This window comes from Aspergillus costaricaensis (genome assembly GCF_003184835.1).
Source record: "Aspergillus costaricaensis CBS 115574 unplaced genomic scaffold BO79scaffold_36, whole genome shotgun sequence".
NCBI classification, from domain to species: domain Eukaryota; kingdom Fungi; phylum Ascomycota; class Eurotiomycetes; order Eurotiales; family Aspergillaceae; genus Aspergillus; species Aspergillus costaricensis.
In genome coordinates this window covers 79097-100368 of record NW_020291836.1, presented here as the reverse complement: position 1 = coordinate 100368, position 21272 = coordinate 79097, and the positions used below count along the sequence as shown (strand labels likewise).

General features: G+C 51.1%; 5 protein-coding genes across 5 annotated transcripts; 2 read left to right on the top strand and 3 right to left on the bottom strand.

Annotated features, from left to right (window-relative positions):
• Positions 1–1918: 1918 nt before the first annotated feature.
• BO79DRAFT_157387 (MFS general substrate transporter) lies at positions 1919–3739 on the bottom strand (the record flags this gene model as incomplete). The annotated part of the gene is made up of 2 exons (XM_025678865.1): positions 1919–3387; positions 3544–3739. 2 exons carry the CDS (start codon positions 3737–3739, stop codon positions 1919–1921), a joined length of 1665 nt encoding a protein of 554 aa, XP_025535688.1.
• Positions 3740–4546: 807 nt separating this feature from the next.
• BO79DRAFT_258827 (6-phosphogluconate dehydrogenase C-terminal domain-like protein) lies at positions 4547–5701 on the top strand (the record flags this gene model as incomplete). Its single annotated transcript, XM_025686326.1, has 1 exon — positions 4547–5701. One exon carries the CDS (start codon positions 4547–4549, stop codon positions 5699–5701), a length of 1155 nt encoding a protein of 384 aa, XP_025535687.1.
• An 877-nt stretch (positions 5702–6578) lies between these two features.
• BO79DRAFT_231985 (TauD/TfdA dioxygenase family protein) lies at positions 6579–7845 on the bottom strand (the record flags this gene model as incomplete). Its single annotated transcript, XM_025684203.1, has 3 exons — positions 6579–6829; positions 6894–7626; positions 7711–7845. The coding sequence occupies 3 exons, from the start codon at positions 7843–7845 to the stop codon at positions 6579–6581; spliced, it is 1119 nt and encodes a 372-aa protein (XP_025535686.1).
• Positions 7846–8339: 494 nt separating this feature from the next.
• On the top strand, positions 8340–15125 carry BO79DRAFT_231984 (uncharacterized protein; the record flags this gene model as incomplete). The annotated part of the gene is made up of 16 exons (XM_025684202.1): positions 8340–10135; positions 10166–10286; positions 10326–10378; positions 10415–10538; positions 10572–10768; positions 10802–10841; positions 10878–11035; positions 11066–11721; positions 11755–11777; positions 11814–11915; positions 11952–12008; positions 12060–12130; positions 12161–12242; positions 12276–12640; positions 12671–13061; positions 13101–15125. The coding sequence occupies 16 exons, from the start codon at positions 8340–8342 to the stop codon at positions 15123–15125; spliced, it is 6261 nt and encodes a 2086-aa protein (XP_025535685.1).
• A 107-nt stretch (positions 15126–15232) lies between these two features.
• BO79DRAFT_211121 (putative amino acid transporter) lies at positions 15233–17591 on the bottom strand. The gene is made up of 6 exons (XM_025682953.1): positions 17028–17591; positions 16547–16954; positions 16322–16491; positions 16136–16263; positions 15959–16073; positions 15233–15906 (listed from the first exon to the last, which is right to left on the bottom strand). The coding sequence occupies exons 1-6, from the start codon at positions 17495–17497 to the stop codon at positions 15401–15403; spliced, it is 1797 nt and encodes a 598-aa protein (XP_025535684.1). The 5' UTR covers positions 17498–17591; the 3' UTR covers positions 15233–15400.
• Between the last annotated feature and the right edge of the window lie 3681 nt (positions 17592–21272).

The following is a 21272-nucleotide window of genomic DNA, read 5'->3' as shown; positions in this document are numbered from 1 at the left end:
GTCATTTTTCATCCTTTTGATAGCATATGGTTGCACATGGCTACTGACATGAGGTGTCACCTTACAGCTTAAATTCTCGACCAACCTCCAAGGCCGTCATGACCGCCGGTTCCCCGAACACCTGGACACAGAGAGGGGTGACAGGTCGGCCGATGGAGAAGAATCAAGCTTCTGCCAAGGGAATAAAGCATCGGACGAAAGAGGAAGCGAGAACGATACGGATCCAAACTGGCTTGGGTGGGTCGATTGAGGCCTCTCATCTTCCGCCTTTCTTGCTATTCTGTACGAAGCACCTGTCTTCGATTCTTCAGAACTTGAAAATTTGGGTCAATTCTCCGCCACTTTCTCCAATTTTCTTCTTTGTTTGTCTCCAGAGAGACCTGCCAGAGTGTTTTCTTAATTTACTGTTACGGGTACTCTGGCGTTACAGTGGAGGTGGGCATGGAAATTTCCTGGTCACTAGGAATTCATGAGGGACCGCTAAGGCTGAGTGTCTCACTTCTCCCGCGGCCACAATCCTTTCCCCTCCCTTAGCTGCAAGCCACGGACAGCCATTTACGAATCACAATGACGCATCCAGATTATTCGTTTATATCTCCTTGTCGACCCACAAATAATGTTACATCGATATAGAAAATATCAAAGTACCGTATACTCTGTGACAGGGTTCTCAATCAAATCCAAAAGTAGTCAGATATTTTCTAGTAGTTACGTTATGGGGCCGATAATGTGTTGTAAACCACCACCACCTAAATATACCCCCTCGTTTCGAGACCCCAGTAGAAGCACTAGAGAAATGATGTTCGAATAGCTCCGAGGAGACTGTTCAAATGAGAATAGGCAGAACAATTTCCTTCTGGGATGCGTCCGACGCGCTAGATTCCATGTTTGATCCAGGCCTACTAACTGACTCAGTGTAAGTAATTTTACTGGAACTATCTCAAACGAAGAGGTTATATTGTCAATAATTGAATCCGCTAGAGGCCCCCAAGTCCGAACGGATCCTACTCGTATCCTGGAATGCCGTGTTGAATGTGGACTCTGCTGGCGCCGATGCTTTAATGGCTAATTGCACCATTCTTCTCGGGCTTCGTCAACACGCTTCCACTTTTATCTCTCCTCATCCGTCCGCCGCCATTGCGGTCCCTTGGTTCCATCGCCAAAACATGAACAGGAGCCAGATCCTCTACTTCAGGAAAGATCCCGGCTGCGATAGTAAGCGTGGTCTAGACAAATCATGATCAGCACGATTATGGATTTCTGTACGTTCTCGAGGGCCCTTCCAGGCTTGGGATATAGGCATTCATACGAGCATTATGAGATGACTGCAAAACGAGAGCCAGAACGTAGGGATGATTTATCTCCGTATATATCTGGGTGCTCACCAAAGGAAACTCAATCAATGTAAAAATAGTGTAGGTTGAAGGTCATTACTCACCTAATTCTTGTAGTCTTGGAAAGGTCCCTGGGTACTGATATTTTAAGACCAGGAAAGAACAAGCAGCAGCCAGTCTTTAAATTCGATGAAGGTGAGCGCGGGGTTTTGGCAAGGTCACCTGGTCTGTGTCATCATGCAGGCCATCACTCTGCCCATGAGATTCTAATTACTTCGTTTGGCCTGGATTATAATGAGTTAGGTCGGATACTACTTAACACGTCATGTCCATATATTCTATGCATAGCCCCTTTTCAGATACCAGGTAGTTATAAGAATGAGTCGTATCATAAATCAAAACAATATAAGACCCTGAAACTTTCTTGTATTCTCCTCTTCCAATTCCCTTGATTCCCACCAATATAACCAGATTGTCTATCATGACAAAAACAAAAGCTCGACAAACCAGTTTTCCAAAGATTAAGTATAAGGATGCTGCGGTTTGTCTATTGTCCGTTCACCAGCTTGATTACCTCAAATGTTCTATGATGCCACATTCTTCTCCTTCTCTTTCTCTCCCTTCACCTCCTTCTCCTTAGGATCATCTACCAGCTCATTATTTTGCATAACAAAGGTAGCTACTGCAGCGGCAACCAGAACAGCCATGGCGAGAAAGAACACCCCACGCGCTGCTCGAAGGTATATGCGAATTGCGGTCTCCCTCTCTAGGCCACTCAACAGGTCTAACTTGCTATAGTTATGCGAGATGCGGTCGGCCAAATCGGGTTGGTTGCGGAATAGTGAACTGATAGCCTTGACCGACAAGTTCTGGAAAATAGTAGCCGAGATGGTCTGTCCAATGGTGGTGCCAGTATTGCGCACAGTAAAGGAGCAAGACTGCACCACAGCGAGGTGTTGCTTGTCAGTGGAGGTAAGAAGGCCCATGAGTCTGGTCACGTAGGCGCCACCAGATCCGGCACCGTAGATGCCGAGATAGACGAAGGGTGCCCAGGAGGGAGTAGACTGAGTCATGGTACAGAGCATGACTGCGCCGAGCACAGAGCAGACCTGAACGGGGAAATTGATGTAGTAGTACTTTGCGGTAACCTTGACGAAGAACCCGGCGGCGAAGGAACCGAGTGCAAAGCAGAGTGCCAGCGGGATAAATCGCAGGCCACTTTGGCCCGGAGAATGGCCAAGGACCTCCAGATATACGGGCACGTAGTACATGATGCTGGTGTTGCCGAAGTTGGAGAAGAACGAGCTCAGTTGCGAGGCGGCCACGGTGCGTTGCATTAAGGCTCGGATGGGAATGTGAGGATTCTGGGCTTTGTAGAGTTCCCAAAGGATGAACCCCATAAATCCCACTCCGGCAAGGATCAGGGTCGACAGAACGGCCGCGCTATCCCACGAGAACACTGAACCGGCAGCGTTCATGCCAAATTGGAAGAGGGTGATGATGACCAGAAGTGCGACCATACCGATGTAATCAACAGGGCGTCTGATCGGACGGCTATTACCCTGAGGGATATTGAGGTAGAAAGCGACCATTGCAATGTCAAGCACTATGAAGGGCACTTGAATTCGAAAAGCCCATTTCCATCCAATGGCGTTGGAGACGCCGCCTCCATACACGCCACCCAGAGCCAAGGTAACACCATAGGTGATATTACCAATGCCTTCAATCAGTGCTCGCTTCCTCATCGATACCAAATCGGTTTCGACAAAAGCCGTGATGGTGCCGATGCAGCCTGCACCGAGACCTTGCACGATTCGGCCTAGCAAAAAGACCGACAACGTGGGTGCCAGGCCGCACAGCAGTTGTCCCACAGCCAGTACTGAGAGGCAAAGTACAAGGCCATATCGTCGGCCCAGGAGGTTGGTTAGCTGTCCACTGAATGGCTGCGAGATGGAGAGCCCGATAGGATAGGTGGTGGCAACCCAGGAATACGAGGAGAACGCATCGAAATCATCGCATATATCTTCTATAATAGTGGCTAGCATAGTGGAGTCTTTAAAGCATCAGCTGATTGTTTGCTGTCAATGATGGCGTATGCTGGATAGAAGGGGCGCACATACCTAAAGCACTGAGCAAGACTCCGAGCTGATAACCGTGTGAATTAGAGCCTAGAACCTAAGATTGATAGCAGCTACCAAAAGCGCAGGACAGCAAATGCTCACCCATAGACCAAATAATACCAGCACCAGGCGAGCTGTTGATGGCTCTGGATCCGACTCATCAGTGGTGCCCGACGGCTCTACATCCGCAGTATTGGGAGAGGGTTCCGTCACTGTCACAACCTCAATTGGGTCCTGATCCCTGTTTTTCTCCTCATCTTTACTGATATTTCGAGTATCAGCCATGGTAGGGGCAACGAAGGGGAGAGGAAACACAGGTATAGAATGGCAGCAAGAAGAAAATTGAAAAGAAACAGTCTCAGAAGGAGGGGAGTAAAAGGAAGCTGGGCTGAGCACCCCGGTTGCCTAGTGCTCGAGTACCTTTGGGCCCCCCTTTGTCTAAGTAGCAAGTCTAACCGCCGTCTTTGGCTTCGACCACTGACAGAACTTCCTTTGGTGGGGAATAATGTAGTATAGTGAAATGTGCAAATTACCACCTTACAGTAATTTCATATGAATCTACACGTAATGTTATGTACATACCATGGCTCCATAAATACTCTAAGCCCCTGCAGCTCGCCTATGCAGAACGCCTAAACGGGATGCCATAAGACAAAGTCAGTCGTGATCTATACGGATAATATCATTTGCTGATCTACCATGCACTGGCGGGTCTCATCTCTTTGCATCGCTCCAAGTCCAGACCTTACGAATACCACAAAGCAACCGGCGTCTCGAGCTCAGCTACAGAAGCATGCGTAGTTTAGCCGACGATATTGACCTCTGCTCACCCAGAATGGCATCCTCGAACTCGGTCGAGGCTCGGAGCACCAGTCCCGAATTGTTTAGGAAAATCATTTCGACGGGGAACCAGGTCTCTTCTCAAAAGGTCATCAAGCTCGGGTCCCAATACTGTCTATAAAGAGTGCCTTCACCTCGGTCATATCGACCAGGAATTAGTCTCAGATAGCAAACTGTCCTTCTTCAATCTTTAAATTGATACGCAATTCTCCTTATTTTGGCATCATTGGAAAACCGCTGTTTCCAGCCATCATGAATCAACCAAGAGTTGGAATCATTGGCGTTGGCCACGCTGGCTGCGCGCTCGCGGTCGATTTCGAAAGTCGAAACGTCAAAACCATCCTGTGGGCAGCACCTGGGCATCGCCGAGTCTACGACCGTGTGGTCGAGCAAGGCCACCTAGATGCCACCGAGGCCATCACCGGCCGGTTCTACCCTAGCCTCACGCAAGAGCTGGCCGAGGTCCTGCAGGCGGCCAGAGTCGTTTTGGTTGCGGTGCCGTCCACCGCCCATGATGGAATCATCGATACATTGGCGCAATACGACCTTAGCCAGCACGTCGTCATATTCATTACGGGCAATTTCATTGCGTCCATTGCGGCGGTTAGACTCCAAGCTAAAGCAGTCATGACCACTTCGCGGGCTCCATACTCATCCCGCACGCAGCTGAATGATGCCGGTGATGTGCAAATCCGAATCAATGGCATCAAGAAGAGGCTGGAAATTGCGCGATTCGGGAGACCAGTGGATCAGCGGACCCGCCATCACCTCGGATATTTATTTTCCATGCCCCTGGTCTGGTATGCAAACACGCTGCAACTGGACTTGTCGACGAACCACGGTGTGGTTCATCCGCCGACTATGCTGTGCAACATCGGGCCCATTCGCCGACAGGAGACGGGCCTGTTCTTCTACCGCGATTGCATGACGCCCGAGGTATGCGACCTCATGCTCGCCGCCGACAGGGAGCGGTTGCAGGTGGCGGCTGCCCTTGGCTTCACTCGGATGGAAAGTGTGCTGGACATGTTCAACGCCGACTATGGGGCTCAATGTTCCGACCTGGCCACGTTTGTCGCCAGCAACGCGCAGCTTAACAAACGACCTGGACTTCCTGGTAGTATGCTTGCACGCCAGGTCTCCCAGGATATTCCTTTCTGGTGTGTGCCGGTCGCAAGCTTGGGTGAGGCACTGGGCGTCCCCACTCCGATCATCAGCGGATGGATTTTGTCTTGCAGCACGCTGAATAAGACAGATTATCGTGCTGTGGGGCGGACGCTGTCATCTTTCAGTCTCCCGGATGGGGCATCCAAGGAGGAGATTCTTTTAGCGTTCAGGGCCTTCAGTGATGAAGGGAAAGACATTGGGAGTCTGCCAAGTCAGGGGTTTGCGCTTAGCGCATCGCTGTGAGCTGGAGAAGAAAAGACGTAGCAGGTAGACTCGGTGGACCATGGACCGGGCTGGACTGTATGTGTATGCTAGTTCCTGCAGGTTTCAGCCAGCCTCTGCTGATTGCGTTGATCATAAAAGAAACTGGAGTGGGGGACAGTGCCAGAAGGAATGACGCGCAAGATACTACAACATGGTGAAAACCTTGCCTGATTCGATTGCTGTAGATCTCCACATCTAATTTAACTCTCATATGCACAGAGACAGAATTTGTTTTAGCATGAAGAAGGTTACATCCGGAGACGGACGGTTTTATTCCCGAGATCATAGATCCACATGGAGAATTTAGAATCGATGCCAGTTATAAGTGGGTGACGAAGAGATTTAGTGGAATATAGTCTTTCTCGACTAGGTATAATGCCCCTTTACCCCTCACAACGCCTGAGCTGGCTTGATTCACGCCAAGCAAGGCTAAGAAAAGACCAATAGAACTTAAGAAAGGCCAAGGAAGCTTAGCGAGAACTAAGCAATGCCCGGGTCTGACCCTGGTCCACTTACCGGCAGTCCGACGGGGGACCCGCACCGAAGTATTAGGTGCGAAGACTGCCGTGAATGACAGGGTTGAGGTCTTAACTGTTAGGATTTGCATTTGAGAAGGTAAGGTAAAAAAAAACGTCTCATCGGTGCTAATCGTTCTCACATAAGCCAACCTCGAAGTCCGCCTATCGGTTTTCCTTCATACAAATAATTACCAGCAATTACAGGAAGGAGAGGGATAGTGAGAATGAAACATGGAATATAGTATGTTAAGAAACGTTGGTTCTACTTTGTAATATGGCTCGACTTGGATACAATGTCACCTCATGTCCAATCATGTTTTCTCCTCTCATCGCCTGGCCTAGATCTCGGCAAAAGGAGTCTCGTAAGGCTTCTCCGCCAGGGGTGCCAAACGCGCAATATGACGCCTTTGACCATCCGACCAATCAATCAGTGCCGTATGCTGAGTAACCCGATTGTCCCAGACGACTACGCTATTTTCTTCCCACCGCACACGCACCTGGAAATCTGCGCCCGAGGCAATGTGGTCGTAGAGGAATTTGAGTAGCATGCTGCTCTCCTCTTGTTTGAGGCCTACGACTTCCCGTCCAGCTGAGTAATTCATCAGGTTAGTGACGTCTCCTTAGAAGTGTATGTAGGCATAGTTGGCACTAACACTGTGGGTTGACAAATAATGCCTTCTCTCCTGTAACCGGATGAGTCCGCACAATGGGATGCGTTGAAACCACGGGTTCCCGGCGCAGGATGCCTCCACGAGACAGACTGGTGTTTGCCTGTTCGACGCCGGAATGCACCACCTCCAAGCCGTGCAAGCGTTCCTGTATGGCGGGACTCAGGCGGCGATAGGCCTGAACGTTGTCACAGAATAGGGTATCTCCGCCTGTCTCGGGTTTCTCGAGAATGTAGAGAAAGGTGGTGCCAGGGGGCTGGGCTTCGTAAGAAACATCCGAGTGCCAGGCGACTGAGGTGGTTCGCGTCTCTAGGTAGGCTTGTGCACTGCGATCTCCCGCCGCGCGGTGCACCAGATGGACCTCGGGGAAACCCTCGGGAGAGCCCGAAGTTGGGTGGATGTGCAGCGGGCCAAAGTAGCGTGCAAAATCGACTGCTTTGTCGATGGGCAAGGAGGCAAAGTCCTGGGCGCGGAAAGCAACTACCTTACGCTCAGCCACATAGCGCGCGAGCTGATCCTTACCGGCAGCAGAGAGCTGGCTCAGCTGTATGCCGCGAATCTCCGTGCCAATGGTCGGTGTCAAGTGAGTGACCTGCACCCCCGGAGGCAGCAGCTCCGAGTAGCTCGTGTCAGCATCGAGACCGGGGTCGTGATGCTCAAAGGGCTCCAAGGGGGGATATTTCTGCGCAGGATCCCAGGTAGGCAGGTAGTGTGGATACTGGGAAAAGGTTTGAGGATGTTAAATATTTGTCGCCGTCAATATTAAGAGATAAGAGACAAAAGGAGCTTCAATGCGACTCACCTTGGCGGCGGGGTATCCCTTCCGACCTTCCTCGGCATCTTTGTCGTAGGAGATGGGCAGATGTTCCTTGTAGACACCCTGGGCTCCCTTGGCCGCGAGGCGTGCCGGAGTATTCTTCTCAGTCAGGATCGCCATCAGGTAGGGTTCTACTGTTTGTGTCGTAGTTCGTTAACTGAGGTTCATCAGGGGGTAGAGGAGGTCTTGCTCTAGGGTGATGAAAAAACTCCCTTTATAAAGCCGACGTGTGGGACCGGCTACGCGGCATATTACTTGATGACAATTCTGGATCATGAAAAGTCTCATCTCGCAAAGATCAGGCCACAGTGGAGAGAGGGAAAATGGCTAATGCAGCATGTCCTAGTCTGCCACACCGTCGTCTGCGGTTTTGGGCAGAGATTATAGTTGCATCCAATGGATTTTTCTCAAGCCGCATCAGTGTGTATCTGTTGGTAAGGTAAGTAATTAATTCGTTTTGTCTTTTGCAATTTCTCACTCAGCTCTGAACCCCTCCCTGGGTGTACCGTCGATGGCTAAGGCTCAGGCTTCCTCGTAAGACTTAAAAAGGGTTTTGGAATACCAAACACACGTAGAGATCATCCAACAAGGCCCCTGATATCTGACTTTCCAACATGTCTGCCCAAACCCTTACGGATAAAACCTACCAAACATGGCCCTGGAACCAGCCCGTTATTCCCGAGGTCAGAGCGACAGCCCATGGTTTAATCTTAGGGTGGACGACATCACAGCCGCACTCGCTGGCTATCGATGCTTGGGATGGCGAGCTGACCTACAGCGAGCTAGACAGGCTCGTCCGGCGCCTGGCCGGATATCTGGTGAGTCGCGGAATTGGCACCGATGAGATCGTGCCCTTGTATTTCGACAAGTCGTGCTGGACCATCGTCTCCATGCTCGCCGTTCTTCAAGCGGGCGGAGCATTCCTCGCCCTAGACCCTGCACAGCCGAAAAGTCGTATTGCAGACATGCTTGTCCAAACACGATCCCGGCTGGCCTTGACGTCTATTAAGTACGCCGAAACCTGTCGCGAACTCGTTCCGGAGATATTCGAGGTAGCCGCGGAGCAGCTTGGCAGCTTAGAAGACCCAGAGGACTTACCGGTTGTTAGCCCCGATACGGCAGCTTACACCATATTCACGTCGGGAAGCACGGGAAAACCCAAGGGGGTGGTGATAGAACATGTTCAGCTATGTACCAGCAGCTTGGCAGGCGGGAAATCCATGGGTTTTCACACGAGACAACCCCGCATGCTTCAATTTGCATCATACGCCTTCGACGCCTGCATTCTTGAGATCATGAACACGCTCGTTTACGGTGGCTGTCTTTGCGTGCCGTCTGCATGGGCTCGTATGAACGAATTGCCCAAAGCGATGAATCAGATGAAGGTGACAAGTGCCTTCTTCACGCCATCGCTGCTCCGCAATCTTGATCCTGCTTCTATGGAAACGCTGGACACCTTGATAGTCGGTGGAGAGCGTGTGCCGCGCGATCTGGTGGACCAATGGGCGCCGAGACTGAGACTACTCGTTTTGGCCTATGGGCCGACTGAATGCACGGTCGCTTGTATGGCGTTGGCAATCAGCGAGCCGACGCCGCACTATCAGAGTGGCGATCTCGGACAGACAATCACCGGCCGCGCGTGGATCGTCGAAGAAGATGACTGTAATCGCTTGACACCCATCGGCGGCGTGGGCGAGCTGCTCATCGAAGGGCCGGTCCTTGCACGTGGATATCTGCACAATGACGCCCAGACACAACAGGCCTTTATTCCTTATCCGCAATGGATGCCCGAGTCGATGCGCTCGTCGACTGGGCGCATGTATCGGACCGGCGACCTGGTCAAATATACTCCACAAGGGGGCTTCTGCTACGTCGGGCGCCGTGACAATCAGGTCAAAATCAGAGGCCAACGACTGGAGATGGGAGAGGTTGAGTATCAGCTTCAGAGCTGTCTCACTGGCCTTGCTATCGGGGTCGCAGAGGCCGTGGCTGAAGTGGTCACGCCGACCGGCAAGACTGATGTAGGCCCTATCTTGTTCGCGTTCCTACGCATGGCCTCAGAGACCGCGATTGACCAAGTTGGCTACCTCGACTGGGAGAAAGAAGAACGTGGCTCCCCAGTCATTGTCACGTCGGCTGCCCAGCAACAGAATTTTTCGACCTTGGTTACGGACATCATCTCGGGCATGACACGAATCTTGCCGCCCTACGCTGTGCCATCGATTTATGTGCCCTTGAAGCGGTTTCCACTCTCAGTTTCTGGGAAGACAGATCTTAAACGCCTGCGAAGCATTGCTGGACAGCTGACTGCGAATCAATTAGCGGGATTTACAAGTAACACCACTGACATCATGTCGGACGAGCAGGCACATCCCACCACCCCCGTGGAAAGACAGCTTCAGGAGCTGTGGTCCAACCTCTTTCATGCCGAATTAAAAAGCATCGGTGTGCAGGATAATTTCCTATGGCTAGGAGGAGACTCCGTCTCTGCCATTGGGTTGGTCGCTGCGGCGCGGTCCCGCGGGCTCCTGTTGACAGTAGAAACAATCCTCTCACACCCAGTACTGTCAGACATGGCAGCACACACGAAATTTACAAAGGCGGAGTCTGAGGATGCCTTAGGGATGACTTCAACAATTTCCTCATTTGCGCTGTTAGAGCCAGGCGTGGACGTGGAGGAGGTCTGCAGACTGGCTAGTGGTCAATGCCAGATCGACCCGAGTCTCATCGAGGACATCTACCCATGCTCGCCCGTTCAGGAGGCACTTATGGCACTTTCTCTCAAGAGCCCCAGCGCATACCTTATGCAGTTCGTACACTCGCTCCCTAATTCAGTGGATTTGGAGCGGTTCAAGGCCGCTTGGCGGACCGTGGCCGTACATAACCCCATCCTGCGCACTCGCTTCGTCAACGATGATGCTCACGGAACGCTCCAAGTCGTCGTGAACGAGCAAATACCCTGGATTGAAGTGGATGACCAAGTCCCCTTGGAGTCATTCCTCGCGGAAGACTTGAAAAACCCACTGCGCCTAGGTCAGCCGATGTCTCGATGTGCAGTCTGGCGCCGCTCCTGCAGTGATTTCCCGGATCATTCAGGCTATCACTTCGTTTGGACAGTACACCACTCAATCCTGGACGGCTGGTCGTTACAGCTGGTACTATCTCGCGTACAACAGGCCTATGATGAAAAGCAGCCACAGAATATCTTCGAGAATACCGGGAGCTTTAACCGTTTCATCCACCATCTGTCGACAATAGACACTGACGCAGCAATAAACTTCTGGTCTGCAAAACTCTCAGGCGCTCCGGTGTCCGATTTCCCATCGCTCCCGTCTCACAGTCACCATGCAGTGGGAAACGCGCACCTAGACCTTGCAACTGCGGTTCTGCCCCGGAAGCAGGAGTCTGGGATTACCACCGCAACGATAATTAAGGCTGCATGGGTCTTGCTTGTCGGAAGTTATTCCAATTCCACGGACGTTGTCACGGGTCTGACCCTGAGCGGCCGCACGACACAACTTCCTGCAATTGAGTCCCTCGTTGGGCCGACCATCGCGACCGTGCCATTCCGAGTAAAATTCCAGAAGGACCAGCTCGTCATTGACCTGCTCCAGAGCATACAGCAGCAGTACCTAGACCTACTTCCAAACCAGCATATTGGACTGCGACAGATCAGTCGCATCAGTCCCGAAACCAAGGCTCTCTGCAATCTCCGCACCCTGCTCGTCATTCAGTCGACAGGGAAGCAGTCCAAAACGTCTTCTGACTTTCTCTTTGATACTAAAGTGATGCCAGTCCGTCTTGACTTTGCTCTGACCATCGAATGTACCCTCGAAGCAGCCAATCGTGTTCAGGTTCGCGCCATGTATGACGATCGTGTGTTGGAGCACGCTCAGGTGCAAATCCTTCTCATTCAGTTTGAGCACATACTCCAGCTTCTCTCACACGAGGAACCAACCACTCGGGTCTGGGAGGTCTGCGGCATTAGCGATGCGGGTATGACCCAAGTGCTGCAGTGGAATAATACAGTGCCCGAGGCATCCGACGCCTGTGTGCACCAACTCGTTGATCGGCGCAGTAAAATCCAGCCAGAGGCCCCCTCAATCTGCGCCTGGGACGGGGGGATGAGCTATGGAGAGCTTGCTGGGCTTACTACTTGTCTGGCATCTTATCTCATACAACAGCATGCCGTGGGACCCGGCGTGATTGTCCCGGTGTGTTTCGAGAAGTCCAAGTGGGCGATCATCGCCATGCTGGCTACCTTAAAAGCAGGCGGTGCGGTGGTTTGCCTAGATCCAGAGCACCCTACACATCGCCTGCAAATGATTCTGCAGGATCTAGGCGAGTCTTGTGCTGGATGTGTTCTTACGTCGACAAAATCTGCGACTATTTTCACTGCTATGGCGTCAATAAACCCTGTTACGGTACAATCTAGCCTATTCCAGGACCTACGAGCTTCGCCTTCACCCAAAAATCTGACACCCCCGTCGACTGCACCCTCGGACCCCGCCCTCGTCGTCTTCACCTCCGGATCGACAGGCAAACCCAAGGGTATTGTAATTGAGCATAAAGCCGTCTGCACCAGTCTGCGAGAGCATGGAGCCGCAATAAAACTGGGCACTTACTCTCGTGTCCTCCAGTTTGCAGCCTACACATTTGATATTTCGTTTGGTGATGTCTTCGCCACCTTGGTTCACGGCGGCTGTATTTGCATCCCTTCCGCCTCAGACAGATTGAATGATCTCCCTGGCGCAATCAGATCGCTAGGAGCTAATCACGCCAGTCTGACAGCGGCAGTTATCAACCAGATTGAACCAGCAGAGGTGCCTGGATTGAAGGTCCTGGTATCCGCCGGCGAGGCAATGTCTAAGGACCTGATCGAGAAATGGGCGGATCATGTCCAGTTTATCAATATGTACGGTCCGGCCGAATGCACCATCTACAGTATCGGAACCAACGTCCTCCAGAGTACAGACGATCCTACCTTGATTGGCCGAGGAGTTGGCAGCGCGGTCTGGATTGCCGACGTGGGCAATCATAATGTACTGGCCCCAATTGGTGCGGTCGGAGAGATTCTAATCGAGGGCCCGATCTTGGCGCGAGGCTACTTGAACGACGATATCAAGACCAGGGCTTCGTTTATAACATCACCACCCTGGCTACCCAAGGACCGGTCGTCGCGGCGTCTATACAAGACGGGAGATCTGGCGCGGTACACTAGCGATGGCCATATTAGCTTTGTCGGTCGCGCAGATGGTCAAGTCAAGCTGCGGGGACAAAGAGTCGAAATCGGGGAAATTGAGTACAACCTCCGGCATGTCCTTGCCGAAGCTGCAGTGACTGACCCAGTGGTGGATGTCGTTCAACTACTTGAGAAGAAGCAGAGCGCATTGGCAGCCTTCTTGGTAGTGCTAAATGAACATCCAGATAATGAGAGCGAAGGGGAGGAGAATGATTGTCATCATATCGTTGACAGCTCAGCAGATGCAGTCAAACGACTACATAAACTCACCAGGGGTTTAGAGAACAAGCTAGGAGCCACCTTGCCAGGCTATATGGTCCCGACTGTGTTTATTCCCTTGCGACGAATCCCTCTCTCTGCGTCGGGCAAGGTTGACCGCAGACTTCTGCGACAGCTTGCTTCTTATCTATCAGAGGACGAGCTGGCTTTGTTTCGGGGGATTAGTCAAAGCGAGCGACCTTTCACAAACATGACGACCCGTGAGCAACAGCTCCGGGGTCTGTGGCAGAGCCTGCTTGAAACTAAGAGCATTTCATCCGATGACAACTTCTTCCACCTCGGCGGAGACTCAATAACCGCGATGAGATTAGTGGCAGCTGCCCGCAAAGAGGGACTGGCTCTCACCGTGGAGCAAATCCTGCGATCTCCGGTGTTATCTGAAATGGCAAAGGCGCTGATTCCCTGCGAACAGAAGGCCATAACCCCCGTGGAGCCCTTTGCACTCTTACCGGAGAACAAGCAGGCTGAGCTCATCGATGTGGCCGCTTCGCAGTGTAGAATTCCAACCGCTGAAATTGAAGACTTGTATCCTACTACACCGGTCCAAGACTATTTCGCAGCGCCATGGACACGATACCAGGCACAGTGCGTCTTCATAATCCCATCAAGCATCGATCTTGTACGGTTCATGGCTGCTTGGGATGCGGTTGCCACTGCTCGGCCTTTACTTCGAACTCGTCTTATCCAGATAGACCCCTCACTGCTTGGTCGCACAACTGGCCATGTGCAGGCCGTGATAAAAGAGAACATCCGCTGGCAACGCGAAACCTGCTTGGAGAACTATCTAGAGCGCGATCGACAAGCAGTTATGGGATTTGGCGACGCTCTAAACCGATTTTGCATCGTGGAGGAGAATAGCATGGATGAAGACAGACGACGGTTCTTCGTGTGGAGCGGCTCACATGCCTCATACGACGGTGTCTCTCTGGATCTGACATTCAAGGATGTCGAGAGGGCATATCGCACGGGCAGCCCACCTCTCCGTGGCCTGCAGTTCAACCAGTTTCTCAAACACGTGCTCCACTCCGACATGAGCACCCAAGCCACAGCCTTCTGGCATTCGCAATTGTCTGGCTTTCAGCAGCAGAAGCAGCGCCCCGGTAGTGCGATCCTCTGCACTGTCCCCGATGGCTATCAGCCCAACCCGGAGACCAAACTGTGTCGTGACTTCGACGTTCAGCCGAAGAATGGTGGCCAGTCAGGAATAACTCTGTCCACAATGGTAGAAGTTGCCATGGCCCTCGTCTTTAGCCGACTCCTCGGCACCCCGGACGTAATCTTCGCGCAGTTCCGGACTGGGCGCAACATTTCCCTGCCAGGAATTGAAGACATGATGGCACCGGCAATGACACGCGTGCCTCATCGCATCGCAGTCAATCCTAGCCAGTCTATCTTGCACCTATTATCGACTGCACAGCAGGGGCTCGCGGAGATGGGGCCATACGAGCATCTCGGTTGGCACCGCATCCGGGAGATCAGCGATGATGCGCGAGCGGCATGCGATGAAGCAATTCATCTCACCATCATGGCTGGGTCAAATTTTGTCACTGCGCAGCTTGGGGAGGAGCTTGGCTTGAAGCAAATCTGGTCTGGCAAGACGACTCATGTGCCGTTCCGATTTGCTGTCACGACGACACCCGGGGGCCATGTTAATGCTGATACTAAGTTCGATGCGCACCTCGTACAGGTCGCACGCATGGACCAGATTTTGCGGTACTTTGAGCAGGCACTACGCCAGTTGGTTGACGTGGATGATGTGGCCCAGACGGTGGCAGATATCTGGTTTGAGGATGACTGGGGACAGGCATCTGTGCAGAGCAATGATGTTAGTGCAGGCTCTGCGCAAGCGCGGGCTAGGGCGATTCAGAAAGTTGAGTGAAAATGAATCCGGTAGTGGCGATTGAAATGCAGGTAGAAACTTTTTGAGAGCATGAACAGAGACCGTAAGTAAATTTAGACAGAATGATAGAAGACTACAGCATTAACATTACAATCACATCCATGTCGAATCATACTAACGACATGGCACCATCAAAAGCATATATAAAGATGAGAGCTTGTATAACATCATCACCATCTACTAAGAACAATATCATAGACAGCTCTACCAAAGGAGCCCATCGTCTCCACTCTACACTTTCCTTCAACCTCCCCCTAAACAGGCGCAGCACATCCAAAAGACGTAGCCACCGTACCACCCGGCCCAAACACCTCAACTAAACTTTCAATGGCAGCCCACATGCCCATGCCAGAGCATGCGAGCCCACCGCAGAAATAGAAGATACAAAACAGATTCAGCACCCAGTGCTTCTTGAATCCACGGATATACCGCTGCATGCCTGAATCATGGCGTACCGTCACGCCTGTCGCAGGGTCATACCCTTCTCCAGGCAGCGCAGCATCCTTCTGGCATCGGAAGCCAACGTATAGGATACCTGGTAAAGTGTACGTGAAGTTGAGGATTAGGGCCGCACCGACCATGCTGGAGATTCCACTAAAATTTGGCACGGCAGCGGCGATGACGAAGGCGATCACCCAGTAAATTGGGCCCAGACCGTACCAGAGCAAGCGGCCGCGTTTGGTGGAGATGTCTGGGAAGTTGAGAAGCTCCATGAAGACTTGTTGGTAGATGGTCTTCATGCCGATGTTGAAGTAGAGAACTGGCTTGGTTAGCGAGGCGCATGGAAGTCAATGTCAGAGAGTAGAACATACTGCAAGCGATAATGGATGTTAAAAAGTAGACTATATTTACTGCCATTTGTAGACCTTTCGGCTCAACTACGTTGTAAAGGTTGGAGATGGAGTATTGGCCGTAGAAACTGTAGACCTGTAATGATGATGTTAGTAAAGTGCTTCTCGAGGCAGAGGCCAATCTGAAGGGATGCTAACAAAGGCACCGAAGAAGATGTAGACAAAACAAATGAAGAGCTGGGCGCACAACAGTCCCTTCCAGAAGTCCCATGGATGACGCATTTCAGCCAAAAAGGCAACGAATAGAATAGCACCTCCATAGCTGTCTATGACAGGGTCAGTCGGTAATCTGGAGAATATGGGAATTGAATGAAGGCTACTCACAAACCATCTGGTCGACACCAGTGAACTGTCCCGAGAACCCCGTCGCCTGAATCTGATACTGGTCGGGCGGCGGTCCAGCGAAGACCTTGACGGGCTCGACGACCTTGATCAATGTGGACGAGATGACGGCTTCATAGTCGATACCAAAGTGGCCACCTGCCGCGACCATGCTATTATAAACTGTTAGCGCATGTCTGCCGTGAGAGTACAAGCTTGAAGACTCACATCATGACGAAGTCCGCGATATTCAACCACACGGCAGCGTTGGTCAGCCATCCGAGACGCTGCAAGGACCGAATGCTTCCACAGACCATGCCGATGACCATCATGATTATCATACACGCCACAAAACACACACTCTCATTGGACAGCTGCGACAGGATCTGGCCGTTACCCAGAACCAGAACGGACACCGACATCAGCAGCTGCAACGACTGTCCGATGTTGACCACATGACGACTCCAAGCTCCAAAAACACGATAGTAGGTGTCACCGAAATTGATCAAGGGGTAGCGGGTCGAGTCGAGCTCTAGAAACACCTTCCACAAAATCCAGCCACTGAAGCCAGCGAAGCAACCGAATACAATGAACAAAGCCACGGCCGGACCGTATCCCACACTTGCAAAGACGAATCTAGATTACAGAGCCTCCCGGTTAAATGTTATGCGAGACGGTCATTGGATTTGACGGCCGAAGGATTACTTACGGTGCGTTTGCCCAGCCCAGCACGTCGGTGGTGATCAAATAGAAGACGGTACCCCAACTTGCTGTTCGGAGGGCGCGAGATGCAGTTCTCCATTCCTCATCGGTGACAGCTAAGGACGAGTCCGAGGGAGTAGATGCGACCATGCCCTTTTCACCATCAATCTGCGGGCTATTGTGGGCGCCTTTCTTATCATGGTCATGGTGAACGCCCTTCGAGAAACGGTTCTGAATGACCTTGCCGACGGTCAGAGGCCCGCGCTCCAGCACGTACTGGCGGTTCTCCTCCTCTTCCAGCTGACGCTCAATATTGGCCCAGTACATGTACTCCTCGAGGGTGACGTTCGGATCTAACCGAGCGCGAGCACCATCGGCACGTGGAACCATCTTCAGGTGGGTTTCTCTATCCTGTCCGTATGCTGGGAGGACTCCCAGCACAGGAGGGATCTCCGCCGGCTCGATCTCGGTAGCCATGGTAAAGCAAGGCGAACGACGAACACAATTGCCGGAAGAAAGAGAGAGTAGAGGACGAATTTGAGGGGTGTGCAAAGATCTAGAACTGGGGGAGGTGGGATCGGCGGAGCTTAAGAAGGACCAAACAGCAAGCACGCGACGGGGCGAGTCTACAAAGTACTAGCTGGTAGTGGATGCCAGACCAGTCAAAGGGAGGCTGACAGGAAGATAACGCCCACAAGCTAATAGCTAAAGAAACGAATAGGATTGCCAGAAGCGGGATTAACAGGCGGAATCCGATGGATCACCTTGGGCTAGTATCTACATTATCGCCGTCAGTATGAGCTGATCCAGTACTGGTGATCGATGCAATTTAATAAACGCCAGCGGCAGCGATGCTCGAGCGACGGTGGGCACCCATCCAGAAAGCCATTGACGGTCCATTGGAAAGTTAAACGGTCTGCATCCCCCCACTCCGAGAAGGGCACCACCACTAGCCAGGAACTTGATTGGCACAACAAGGTCTTCTGGAGCATCTGTCGAAGGTCCAAAGGAGGGGTGGCGTCTTGAGTTAGCTGGTTGGGAGGGTAACACAGCAGATAACCGTGGGCTGCACGAACGGCTTGCCACGAACCAGGCGACTCCACCGTCGGCACGCTCGTTTGCTCGGAGAGTTGCAAGACTAGACCAGGGTCACAGGCTTGCTGCGGCTGGAGTCGGATGCCTATGAGCTTAGTGAAAAAAACCTGATATGATGAGGGAGAAGAAGAGGATGGTCATGAGTGTGATTTCCTGGCTGAAGCACGTTATCGCGCCCAATGAGACCTGACCATAATTATTGTCTGCAGGTCAACCATTGGATCGCAAAATTCGATCTGGAGCACCGTCTGATACACCGTAAGCCAATGTTGGCCGAGGGAAGAGCAGGTGGTGTGGGTGGTCGGTTGTGGATGCGCACATATCGGACCAAAGGCCATTTTCGTAACGGGCTGTGGGAAGATAAGGGCGACCCCCGGAGCCAGTGAACCGAATATCATTACCATAATCCATAAGTAACCCAATCAATGAAAGTGAGACAGGATTGAAATTGCCGACGGAGAACCGAGTGGATGGGGACAGCGACCATGCGACCGCTGCACTAGCGCCCCCTTGTCTTGCTTCCCATCAATTTTACCGAATTTCGTGGACCAATTCCCCTTACACAATAGATCTGCCTGGCTGCCACGCTCTTACATCTGGAATGTTTGGTTCCAGCCACAGCGGCACGTAGTTAACCCAAAAGACTCTCGCTTACTACTTACATAGTAGTGTCTAACAGTGGTACTACCAAGTATGGTAGCGCGGAGACGGTCTCGGGGGTCACCGAATGGATGAACCAGGAATGGGTGACCAGGGCAAGAGAGATGAGTGAAGAAAAAAAAAGTTCTGTGGCATCGACTAGACTAGCCGAAAACTCGGAGGCCCTGTGCACACGGGCTTATCAGAAGGACTCCCTCTATATCAGTATCGAGGCCAGTCCGTCCCATGGACGGCATGACCACTCAGTGGCTCTAAGACCCATCCGCTCGTTGCTTGGCCTGTTGCTTGTTTCCAAAGCACGAAGCTTGGCCTCCGCATCGGCTCCAACAACATAAAAAGTGGATATCTAGTCCACTACGCAGAATAAGTGTGCCTTTGGTACAGACCTCGCACTTGGTTGTGGCGATCTCAGAGAAACTCCCCCCTGGTTCCTTTGATCGGAATCACCGTGGTGTGGTACTTGACCGTGGGGATCAAACTTTCAGCTGAGGCTTACGGAAGACCGGAGTTTGGTGGAAATGTGGGAGCAACAAAATGCAGGTGGCAGGGGAGGGGAGTGAGACAAGACGCTGCAGTCTGGGGTCTGGAGTAAAAGCAACCAATTTTTTTTGGATGGGTGGCGGTGGATGCCGGGTGGCAGCATGAACAATGGTCCCCCTATCAGAGAGTGCAGCCTGGCATAAGTGGGTGGAGATAATATGGCGTTGGATGGAGAGGATTGAAGGATTAGTCCAACCAGACTAACTAATTGCCGGCTCGGGCATGCTACTAAGCAATTAGCAAATTACTCTCCAGGGTTTTCTGGTCGGGTGGAGCCGCCTGCAACATTCTAATAATTTACTATTAGGCGATATAACGCAACTGGTGTAACCCCAATATGCAGCACCGGACAGGCAGTCAAATTTCTTCCCGCTTTTCGATACGTGGAAGCCGCAGGATCCCGGTTGCATGGCAAATTAATACTTTGTAGTATGTAGTACGCTGGCCGCAATCATGGTGAAGCAATTGGTTGGTTATCTGGCGCAAATTCAGAATCGGGGGTTACTAACTAACCAACCAACCTCCCCCTCTCCCTCCACCATCTCTTGATCAGGTGAAGGGTAATCTGGTGTGACTTCGGAGGCCTGAATAAGTACAATGAGACTTTTACATCAAGTAATGGAAGGTGGAAGGTGAAAATCCGACAATATCCCTAGAACGAATTTGGCGGGTGAGGGAGCTGGGATGAGTGCAGAATAGTTGGGGGACGGGAAGCCGCCAACCCCATCAGCCCGAGCGCCGAGAATTTGCCGGGTCTCACAGCTCTTGTCTAAAACACACCTAATCTTCTCACACTGTTGATCATACTTGTTTGAAAGTAAGAGTAACTAGTAGCATGAGGCTCGTCCTTTGTTGTGACTTATTAGACATGGGTGTCTTAAACAGCACATTGCAATATGTACTATTCTGGTCTGCGCTCAATGTTGGTAATTCCAACAGTTCGATCGGCGACAGCATCGACCCGTACTTACTCCGTATTTCACACATATTATGACCTCTCACAATCTGTGTCATGCTATCAAATTTCTCAAAACTATTTGATTGATATGGCATATTATCAATCAACATAAATATCATAACATAAAATATGTTTTCTCCTTAGCTGTCCTTTGTGCTTGTTCTTCATAAGTAATAATGCATATGCTGAATTATTATATATTTCAGTCAATCCTACTACTAGTACATGCAGGTAGTATTAGATCAACAAACATTGATTACATGATATTCTTTTTGCATCTCCTATCCACTGTAGTATCTGTGGTCTAGATACGAATAATTATACGATTGCGTCTCTATTCTCTATCTCTCTGGGCTTGCCATTCCTCATGCTATCCCCACCATGTTAAACTCCCATCATAGGTAGTAGATTCTATCCCATGCAAGATCAAGCAGTCGGAGTAGATCTTGCATAAACAGCTAGTTTTTTTTTTTGCCCCAGTAGTCCAATGAGCACCCCTCGCATTATTTCAATATAATCAGACACAGTGTCTTCCAGTTTGAATATTAAATGACTGCACGAGACACGCTATGGTCAAGTATAATTCAAAATACGGTAGACTATCGATGAACGTTAGATAACATTCTTCGGGATTGATGTCTCAAGGACTCAAATAATGTGTACTTATACACACTGCCATGTATAAGACGATTGGCACCGGTTGATAGTTGCAAGCAGCATCTCCTGCGGAGCTTCTTCTGCAGAGTATATTATGCTGAAAATCTGATTGCTGCAGATCATCTGTTGACCGTCTTTTCTGATACTCTCATGCATGGCCTACAAAGATCCTCGCCTATAGAATTGATGTAACGTTGGGGCCCGTATCTCTCATCGCCTGGTTGACTAGACGCGATATATCGTTTTCTTACTTAGAATTATTTTATAAACCCCCGAGTTTCTCAGCATCCCATTAAACATATAGATTAGTAGAGGAGTCAATAGAATGAATATAAAACAACA